Here is a 10,873-nt window from a genome sequence, read left to right on the forward strand (position 1 = left end):
AGGTATTAAAATCAAAGGAAGTAAGGGCTTGAAATGAGTTTTGCATAAATTTTCTGTATGTAGTTAAAGATGATTAAGGATGATTAAAAAAAAGACTTGGCCCTTTTTTATAGGTGTTTACAAACCAGTTTCCAGTTGTCTGAAAAGTTGTATTATTTGCACTGAATTACTGGCAGGCAGCAGGTGGGGCATCAACCTGATAATTAACTTCTCAGTACAGTACGCAGACATTTGGACTGAAATAGTGAGTTTGAGTCCCACTCTGATAAAAGCAGGTAAACCTGAACTGGCTGAAGTCATTTTGAGTTTGTGATTTCCGTCTGCAGGATATTCAGATTGAGGCGCTGCTGATGAGAGCTTGTGATCCCATCATTCAGGCCCACTGCCATGTAAGTATGAACTGATGAGCACATCTTCCTTCAAACTTCAATTCTTTGGACATTTTCTGTGTTTTGGTTGAATATACTAAGTTTGGTTGAGACTCTACAACAGCCTCCAAGCAAACTGATGTTCCTGTGACTGAAGCTGCGACGCGTAACGTTTTTCCTTAGCAGGTCAGAGACGCCATATACTCAACAATGGAATTGAAGCATGATGCACAAAAAGCTGAAGGCCTGCCAAGGAGGATATTTTGCAGTCTAGTTAAATTAAAAAAAATTCATCTGTAACAGCAAAATCAAATTTTCTCTTGTGGACAGTCCCCGTGCTCTTATTTTGAAAATTCTCTGCAAACCAGCAGTCCTTTCACAGCTCATGTTTTCCTTCCAGTAGGTTCATCTTTTCACAGTTGTGAGACAGTCATTTCCAAAGCTGCCCTCTTATTTATTGCCACAGTGTTGTCTGGTTTATTAATATATATGTGCTTCTCCTTTTGTGCCCCCCTGAAGTTACAACTTCTGAGGGGTTATTTGTTTGTTTTTAGGATGTTGGGGGCTGGACTGAAATGGTCCCTGACCTGGGTTTTCCCATGTGTGGTCTAAGTTCTTGACCACAAAACAAAATTTCAAAGTTTCTGTGTTTGGTCAAAGCTGGCGCCACACGAAGAGCTCGCTGTACTTTGCTAAAATGCTCATGAACAAGTTCTCGTCACACTGAGAGGTTATTTTTGATCAGATGAATAAGACGTTGATTTTTATTTTTTAACTCACTTGAACCATCTTGCATCTATGCAGTGTGCAGGAAATTATTAAGGCACTTTAGAGGAGAAGCACATTTTTCACAGCTCTTTCAAAGCATCTTCTGCTAAATACAGCATGTTGATTACTTTTGTCAGTTTCAACATATTTCAGAGGAAGTCGTCGATGAGTTCAGTCTTCCTTCTCCTTTTCTCTGTGCGCCTGGCAGGAGGTGGCTGATAACCAGATCGACTCTGGTGATCTGATGGAGTGTTTGGTTCAGAACAAACACCAGAAGGAGATGAATGAGAAGTGTGCCGTGGGAGTGACACACTTCCAGCTGGTGAGCAGACTGATGGAAATGTGTTGGTGCAGGAGTAGAAGAAGAATGAGCTCCTAATGTTTTGTTATGCAAAATCTTATCAGTTTAGAAAGGCTGTAATATTCCTGCAGCTTCTTGAAATCATTAATAACCAACTGCTCTGACTGCCCTTCCGCCTGTCCACAGATTCAGGTTAAAGATTTCCGTTTTTCCTACAAGTTCAAGACAGCCTGCAAGGAAGACGTCCTCAAACTGTGTCCCAACATCAAGAAGAAGTAAGGCAAATACAGACTTGAGCAAAATCAGCCATAGAAGATATCACACATACAAAAAGCACCAGTATGTCCAACAGTTGATTGGATATGTGACCATACAATCTGAATCTACTGTCTGATTGGGTTGTTTTTCTAAACATACCCTCAGTTTTTAGGTGTTCGTGTTAGTGGTGTCCAGTCAGATACAGTCCTGTTAGACCTGCTGAGGTTTCCAGCTCTCTGTGTTTCAGAGTGTGACCGATGGCTGAATTATACTGTGAGCTGCCAGCAGCCTTTTTCCATCCAGCAGTCCAAACACTGAGGACAGTTTCACATGTAGGATATTTTTTAAAGGAAATTATCTGGATTCACAAGCCTTAGAACTCCGCACTGCTCTGTGATCACTTCTAAGTTGTTGTTTCTGGGTTTGAGAATGTAAATGTTGTAGAAACCTAAGATTGTAACACTGCAGTTGGTGGAAATGTATATTTATGCATTGATGTTGACCACTCAAAGCTCCTTGAACTGCATGCTACATTCACACAGATCTTTATTCTATGCATTGGAGAAATTTATCTGCATTGCATAATTAGCTATGGTGATACTCGTGTCCATTGGATGTCTGTGAAAATCATAACTCCCAAGTTATGATGATGGAAAAAGAGCTTTTCAGGTTTGCAAGCATGAACCTGTGGATGGATCTTTACTGGTTTCCTGTAGTTTAAGTCTGCAGATCACTGAGGGTCTCTCAAGCAGTCCGCTGCTTACTGGGCCTTCTCATCTCTGTCACCTGGCAGGCATGCTGCAGGCCAGCAGGGGTCTGCAGTTAATATTGAAAGATGGGTTTTAGACAGGCTAATCTGAACCTAGTGCTGGATTTGCAGACCACTTCAGGGTCTGTTGCATAGTTTTTCTTTCTACATACAATACAGGTTGAAAAGTGGGCTTCAACAGGAAGTTCACCGAGGGGGAAAATTACAGCACTAGATTGCAGCGAACTGAATTCTGTCATCTTACTCCTCCTGACTGAAGTATGTAGTCTAGCTACGGTGGCTGCTGTAGGACAAATAGCTTTGGCTGCCATCCATCTGTAGTGAGTGTCGGCTGCCAGTTTGCTGTTTACATCAACTGGTGTCTATTCACTCTGGAGGAGGCTGTAGAACGAGTGTGTGTAAGATCGGTCGATGAGTAAGAGAAGCTCTCTTCTGACCGATAACAGCGACACTGAGGTGAACTGTTGAGCTTACTCCTCTGTGGGTAAGCTCAGCCGGTGTTAGTGAAGTTGTGGAGTGGATCTAACATTGTTGGATGTGGACACTTGTAATTAGACATGAATGTTTTTTATTTTGCTTTTTTTTTTTTTTTTAAATAAACTCAGAAAATGACTGACTGCACCTTTTAAAGATGAAAGAAGCACTAAGAGAAGTACAGGCAGCAGCTTCAGTGGAAAACTAATTATTTAAACCTCTGTTTCACTTTGAAGCTGCTGAAGCCCACTTTGGTTGTTCTAAATATGTTGACACTGCCCCCTGGTGACAGTGCATAGCTACAACATGTAGCTGTAGCTTGGTGTGTAAGCTTTGGGTCAGATGAATTCACACCCATGCTGGCCACTAAACTCCACTCTGTCCATCTCCAGCTGTGGTTTTCCCCAAAAATGTATTTGGTGTAATTTGCTTAATTGAGCTTCACTGTTACTCAGCAGTTTATCCTAAGACAGATCTTTCTACTTCATTTTTTTCTTTAATTAAAACTTTGAATTGGACACTTTCTGCTTTTCCTGCTTTACTTTTTTCTCATCTGCTGATCATACTGAATCTGACTGGTCGGGTGAACCTCTGTGACTTCCTGTTGTTGTCAGGGTGGATGTCGTGATCTGCCTCAGCACCACGGTGAGAAACGACACCCTGCAGGACGCCAAGGAGCAGCGAGTGTCTGTCAAGTGTCGTAAACAGCTGCGGGTGGAGGAGGTGGAGATGGTATGTTCTCTGACTCTCTGTCACAGTCGGGCAGTGTAACGTCCTCAGGTTTGCTGTTGGTTAGCGAGAAACCGCAGCACAAAGACTTAAGAAGTCAAAATCTTAAGATGGAATAACACTTGGATACCCTGATGTCAGTAGGTGCGTATTGAAATGTAAATAGAGTAAACTGAGATGAGCGGATCTAGTTTATGTTCCTTTCACTTTTCCAAACCTGGAGTAAAAAGTAGCAGCAAACGGCATCGTCTAAGGTTCCTTCTGGGAGCATCTGGTGTTTTTTCTCTTTTCAGGTGTGCTTTGTTGAAGCGAGCAGAGATCCTTCGTGTCTTTAAAGTTTTTATTTTGTGTCTGTTTCCTTTAAATTCTCCAAATCTACCTCAAACGTCTGCAGTCAGAGGACATCCGTCTGGAACCGGAGCTGTACAACTCCTGCAAGACCGACATCAACAGGCTGTGTCAGAACGTGGCCTTTGGGAATGCACAGGTCAACACACACACACACACACACACACACACACACACACACACACACACACACACACTAGTTAATGAGTATGAAGGATCCTCCTGAGTTGAACCCAGAACGTTATTTTTGCCGTTCGCATCTCTTCTGATATAATTAAAAACAACCTGTAAACACTCTGTGGACCATGTTAGAACCAAACTTTAGCCGCCACCGCCACAGTGCAGACAAAAGTGTTTCCTTAACACTGAACGAATGAAGTGTTAAGAAAGAGCCGGCAGCTTTAAAACCTAAAACAATTTTACTGCCAGTAGATTTTACCTGTAACTTTTGTTGATAAATCCGTAAAATACAAAGTACGAATGTAAGGAGTTGAAGAAAATTTTTAAACAGTCTGAACTGTACAAAAAAGAATTTATTTATTCATTTATGTCTTTATTGGCTTCATCTCTGCAGGTTATCGAGTGTCTGAAGGAGAACAAGCGTAAGCTGAGTTCGCAATGCCACCAGAAGGTCTTCAAGCTGCAGGAGGTGGAGATGGTTGATTCTGAACTTGACTATCAGCTGATGAGAGTCTGCAAGAACATGATCAGAGTAAGCAAGAGAAGAAAAACAAGATCAGTTTCCTTCACTCTGAATTGTGGACATGAATCTTAGGATCAGGATTATTTCTTAGCGAGTAATTCAGACCATGTAGCAGCGTGTTAATGGCTAACCTTATGTTGTGGATGGATCATCTCAGACATTCTCTTGGCTGAAGTCTTTTCATCATCACAATCTTGTTTCTGGGTTATGATGGTGTTTGTCTCTGCCCATCGGGAACGCTTATCCTCCATCTTCTCTGTGCTGTTTTGTAATTTGACGAAAAATAAAACAGTTTTTCATCAAATGACCAGAAACATCACAGACTCGTTATATTATCCTCTGGTGTCGGTGGCCCCACGGAGGATTTCTTTTGGTTAAATATGGGCCTGGGGGGGTGGGCGTTTCTTTAATTGTGGGTCCACGAGGGTTTGATGTTTGTTATTGTGATTGAGCCGAATGTAACGGGCTGTTTGATGTGTTCAGCGCTTCTGTACAGAGTCAGAGGGGAAGAACGTTCTTCAGTGTTTGAAGCAGAACAAGAACAGCGAGATGATGGATCCCAAATGCAAGCAGATGATAACCAAGCGACAGATCACCCAGAACACAGGTACACACACACACACACACACACACACACACGAAATGGAAATGAAATAGAAAGATTAATTAGAATAAAGCAGCTCAAGTCTAAATAGGCCGAGGTGAGAGAACAGATGAAGTGTTGCTTGTTAGCATGAGATCAGATTTTCATCTGTTATGCGTTTGTTTCCAGACTACAGGCTGAACCCGGTGCTGAGGAAGGCCTGCAAAGCCGACATCCCGAAGTTCTGTGACTCCATCCTAAAAAAGGCCAAGGATGAAACCGAGCTGGAGGGTCAGGTCATCTCCTGCCTCAAACTTAAATACGCTGACCAGGTGAGAGCCACGGCTGACTTTACCAAACCACAGTGTTAGATTAGTTTCACACCTCACATCCAGGTTTTACTGGCTCTAGGGACGCTGCTTCACTGAGCAAAAACATTCAAACTGATTTTATTTCAACAAATATGGACCTGTAATTTATTTGTTTCATCTGTTAGGTGTTGATCATACACTTACAGCTAAGAATAGTTGGGTCGGGGGTTATTCTGCTCATTTCCAGATCTGTACTTTTATTCTTTGTCTCCAGTGAAGTAGCTTTAGTGCAGCTCCTCAGTTCATCCTCTGACTGAGACTAGCTGTTTAAGTCCCTCCCCCTTAAATCAGCTTTCTTCTTATTGGTTGCCCATTGTAAACAGAAGGTTTGAACAACCTCTATACCTGTGACATTATTTCTGATATGTCCTCATTGTCTGGGATCATTAGGATCCCAGAGAAGACAAAAGACTCTGAGCTTTTGGCTGCTGAATAATTATTTGAAACTTCAGAAATGTTTAATTTGAGCAACCCCGGATCTGCAAGAGAGTGTTGCTCTCTATCCACACAACTTTTAATCAATCACAATAAGATGAGAAGCGTTGGTGAGTCCGCCTGTAGATGGTGAAGGAGTTATTTGTGGAATAAAAGTTTATTTTTGTGTGTGTGGCAGCGTTTGTCTCCTGACTGCGAGGATCAGATCCGGGTCATCCTGCAGGAGTCGGCGTTGGACTACAGACTGGACCCTCAGCTGCAGATCCAGTGTGCAGAAGAGGTTTGCTGCTCTCCACTTTCACTGTGACACACAGTTTATTCTTCCCATCACTCCATCCTAACTCAGGTGTTCATTTTGTGCCCGAGCACATGCGTCATAATTATTCTTATTGGGTAAATATTAAGGAATAAAAACGGCTGACATTCACTGTGATGTAGTCATGTCTCCAGCAGGAGGTGCCAGCTGCTTGGTAATAAATTACTGCACAGATATCAGCTGTACTTTTACGTTCTACTTGCTTCTGGGTTCTTTTGGATCATTTAGAGGGGGCAAACATGGATATGACCTTCCTGTGCACCTTTACATTTGAAGGCATGCATGCAAAAAGCAGCTAAATATGTTCATGAAAACAACACAAGTGCTAAAATTAAACAAAGAGTAAAAATATGAATCTCTTTCATGCACACGTGTTGCTCCTACGCTTCGTTCTGTCAGAAGATGTCGAACAAAAGATGACTGGATCGTGACTGAGGCAACAGATTTAAGAGAGAAATATCATCAGAGTTTAAAAATATGGATTATTGAAGCGCTGCTGAGAAGCCAGAATGTGACTCACAGTGAGCAGGCAGGAGCTCAGAGGGGCTCTGACAGCATTAATGGCTTTTTATTGATTATTGTGTGTTTGCAGATCTCCAGTCTGTGTACAGAGGAGGCAGCAGCTCAGGAGCAGACAGGACAGGTGGAGGAATGTCTGAAAATCAACCTGCTGAAGCTCAAGAAGGAAGGATGTAAGAAGGTAAAACGAGCTCACCGCTGCCTTCACTGACCACTCAGACAAACAGACCATCATTTGGATTTCAGTTTCAGCTGTAGACGCAAAGTAACCGTTTCTTTTATTATTTCATTTTCATTTACAAACTCTTATTCTTATGATAGAAATCAAGCATACCTCTTTGAGTTACAGTGATGTAACTGTGGCTATTTTCTGGCATCAATGTTTAAATGAATCTTTTATAAAGAAAAGGAGGAATCGCACTACAGAATCAACTCTCATGATCCTTTCTTTCTAGAAGCTTTTCTAACAACACATTTATGCTCCTCCTCTCCCGCTCCCTCCTCTCCCACGCTGACCCCGCAGGAGGTGTTGAACATGCTGAAGGAGAGTAAGGCGGACATCTATGTCGACCCCGTCCTTCACACGGCCTGCGCTCTGGACATCAAACACCACTGTGCTGCCATCCCACCCGGCAAAGGACGCCGTGAGTCAAACTCACTCAGAAGTCATGTGACTCAGACACGAAAAACAAACATCCCACTTTTTATTTCAACGACTGGCTGCTATTCAGCGGCCGTCAGAACAAAAGAAGGGCAAACTTTGCATTGCAGGAGTCAGCAAAATTAATGTTATTTATTTTTAATCAGGTAGAGAAAAGGTAGCAGAAACAAACTGCTTCTTCTGCATAATACACAGAAACTACAATCCATCCATCCAAATTCTGTTTGTCTTTCAGTTTATTTATATCTAATGGAAGTTTTGTGTCCCATCAGAAATGTCGTGCCTGATGGAAGCGCTGCAGGACAAACGTATCCGTCTGCAGCCCGAGTGCAAGAAGAGACTTCAGGATCGCATCGATATGTGGAGCTACGCTGCCAAGGTACACGCACCGAGCAGGGAAACACCTGTGACACACGTGCGCACATTTGAGGAGGGTGGAGGTCTGCAGGTGCTATCAATCAAGTTCAGCATAACAAGGACCGAGTTACATGATTTGGCTTCACTTAATCTATCGCAGGATCTTCCAAGAGTGGGAGTGCTATTTTCCAGAGCTCTGACTGGTGGTGATTTTGTATGTCTTGCTCTCTTATCGTCACATTACCTGCTCCAGAGTAAGTTAGGCCTGCAGCATAGGTTGCTATGTTAGTGGTCATTAAAACCAGCTTTAAACCTGCTTTAAACCTGAAAACACAAGATTAAACCTGAAGTTGTCGCCTTTGACCTTTTTGAGTCAGTTTTAAGAGACTTTTATTTTGAAATTGATTACTTTAATTCAACATGCTGTTACCTCATAATTGGGCGATTGAACACATTTTTATTTTTTATTGAAATATTTTTGAATAAGTAATTTGCACAAAAGTTTAAAGGTGCTTTTATTTTTTCCTCTGAAATGACACAGGCTTTTAATTCTTTCTCTCTGCCGTCCACCAGGTGGCGCCTGCTGAGGGACTTGGGGACTTGGCCATGCAGGTGATGACATCGCCGTCCAAGAACTACATCCTGACCGTGATCTGTGCCGGTGTGGCGCTGCTCTTCATGATGGGGCTGTTCTGCGGCAGGTTCACCAAGCGAGTCACTCAGGAGCTCAAGGACAGGTAGACTCCGCCCCCCCCTCTGGGGTCAGGACATATTTAACGACCGCAACTGAAAAAGACCTCCTCGCCATTTCACCCCTGATGCTCCTGAAAGTCCGCCGCATCGTCTTTACTTTCCTCCTGCAAGCTTTTTCACCCTCTCTCACAGCTGGGGCCATCTACATGGGAATGACATTACCCACAATCCTAGCTGTCAGAGATTTTCACACATTCTTATCTGATATATCTGGAGGGTTTTTTTGTTTGTTTTTTAACTCTTTCTCTTTTTGCTGTTGGTTTAAGGGGCAAGGATAGGGAGGGGAATTGGTAAGAATGTGGGGTCGGAGGTCAACGGTTATAAGTCAAGGTGAAAAAATGAAATGCGTAGGTGTAAATGTGTAGAATGCAGGGTGGGCAAATGCTCATGTGTAATAGAGCAGTTTAATGACTCCAGTATTTTATTGATAAGAGTGTGTGTTGCTGTGAAGGTATGTGTGTGTGAGCGCGAGTGTGTGTTGCTGTGAGGGTGTGTGTGAGATCCAAACTGTCTTTATGCCGCCAGATTGTTTTCTCCTTCTGCTTGAACAGGTTTTTGGAGTTTATTACACTTTTTTCCCCCCCTTCTTTTTTTTGTGCTGATTCATATTAGATTTTATCGCCAAGGGACTGCCAAGTGGGCGGTGCCAGCCAGCCCTCGACCGAGCCACAGATAAAGAGGCGAGGGTGGGGCCACAGAGTTGCACCTCACACACTTTGGCCAACTCGCTACAACCGGAATCGCTTGTGGTTATTTTACTTGGGTTTTTTTGTTTGTTTTCTCCAGATGGAGAAACCTCATCAATCCGGTGTCTTATTTTCCCACAGCACAGCCTGTGTCATAAATGCACCGTGTGTGTCCACCTGCTGCTCCCATCATTGCCATCTCGGGTGGGATTTTTTTTTTTTTTTTTTAAACATCACTCTGCTCAGACTGGGATGGAAACCAGACGTTTTGATTGCCGCCCATCGCCGCGCAGAGTGGCTGTCGGTTTTGTGCTGGTTGGCACGAAAAAGCTGAGAAGCAATGCAGGAAAAAAATAAAGACAAAAAAGAAACAATTCTAGATTACTATAGAGATGTGAACATTTTTGTGTAAAAATGATACTGGAATCATTGCACATCTTTCGTTCTTTTTTTTTTTTTTTTAAATATCTATAAATATATATATATTGTTTTGTCATAGCCTTATTTATTTGTTTACTTTTTTTTTTTTTCATCTATTATTTGAATGTTCTCTGGTTGCCTTTTCTCCAGCGAGACTCCCTTCTTCCTGCAGGGGGGGTGGGAGGAGGGAGAGGAGAGGCAGGGCGGGGGGAGGCAGCAAAGGTGCGAACACCTCCAGGTGTCGAACTCCTTGAGGAACTAGTGGATTTTCACGTGGGACAGTGCGGATTTTGAAATGCTGCATGCCTCCAGCTCCGTGTTTTTATTCTTGGGCTTGACCAGAGTCACTTTGCATGATTCCTGGTTCCAAATAATCTTTATTTGCTTCCTACTGGTTGACTGTTCCTCCTAAGAAAGAGGTCTGAGCAGCAGATGGGGGTAAGGCTTGTGTGCCTGAGATGACCGGATTAAGGATATCTTCTCTTTTTCTCTCTCTCATCATACAGATCCAGGATGTAGAGCAGCCTGAAGCCTGAGCTTTCCAGTTACTGTACATACACTGGCCTCGTTATTAGAAACATTGTAATTTTTTTTTTTTTTTTAATTTTAACATGAACATCCATCAGTTCAACAGAAGTTGTGTAGGTTCACCTGAGGCAGTGTCGAGCAGCAGAATGCAGTTCCGCCATTGTCAACTTGATGCCGACTCCAGCATGAGTCAGTGTTCAAGGTTACCGCAGAAATAAAAATGTTTAAAGCTTGTCACAAAAATCATTTTGATCTCTGTAGATGGTTTCTCCTTCATAGCTGCACTCTGGGTAAATTCATTCGTAGCTCACCTGGTCCAACTTTGTGAAGACTTAAAGTTGGGTGAGGGTGCTTTGAGGGTGTGCCGACACTGGCAACTAATTGGAATCACTGAGCTCTGGAACGTGTTTCGGGTGTCTTCTCCTTTGATGATGATGATGATAATGAATATGACTTTGACGTGCAGGTAATTCTTCTAACAAACCATCCAACAGGTCTCTGCTTTAGTAATCGTGGCATTGTCTTT

General features: G+C 42.8%; 1 protein-coding gene across 4 annotated transcripts in view; it reads left to right on the forward strand.

Annotated features, from left to right (window-relative positions):
• LOC146666792 (Golgi apparatus protein 1-like) overlaps positions 1-10,429 on the forward strand; it is a 34,542-nt gene extending 24,113 nt beyond the window's left edge. For 2 of the 4 annotated variants that reach the window (XM_085414906.1, XM_085414909.1), the window contains exons 13-26: positions 327-389; positions 1,345-1,458; positions 1,624-1,712; positions 3,553-3,670; positions 4,062-4,154; positions 4,590-4,727; positions 5,202-5,325; positions 5,491-5,633; positions 6,286-6,387; positions 7,016-7,123; positions 7,466-7,586; positions 7,876-7,982; positions 8,534-8,697; positions 9,326-10,429. In XM_085414906.1, the coding sequence (XP_085271032.1) occupies positions 327-389; positions 1,345-1,458; positions 1,624-1,712; positions 3,553-3,670; positions 4,062-4,154; positions 4,590-4,727; positions 5,202-5,325; positions 5,491-5,633; positions 6,286-6,387; positions 7,016-7,123; positions 7,466-7,586; positions 7,876-7,982; positions 8,534-8,697; positions 9,326-9,389 (1,548 nt within the window). In that variant the 3' untranslated portion in view covers positions 9,390-10,429. The remainder of the gene's footprint in view (positions 1-326; positions 390-1,344; positions 1,459-1,623; positions 1,713-3,552; positions 3,671-4,061; positions 4,155-4,589; positions 4,728-5,201; positions 5,326-5,490; positions 5,634-6,285; positions 6,388-7,015; positions 7,124-7,465; positions 7,587-7,875; positions 7,983-8,533; positions 8,698-9,325) is intronic. The other 2 variants (XM_085414907.1, XM_085414908.1) reach the window with 2 other exon arrangements.
• The last annotated feature ends 444 nt before the right edge of the window (positions 10,430-10,873 follow it).

This window comes from Rhamphochromis longiceps, linkage group LG7 (assembly GCF_057381845.1).
Source record: "Rhamphochromis longiceps isolate RC_006_pf linkage group LG7, R_longiceps_female_GT1.1, whole genome shotgun sequence".
NCBI lineage: Eukaryota > Metazoa > Chordata > Actinopteri > Cichliformes > Cichlidae > Rhamphochromis > Rhamphochromis longiceps.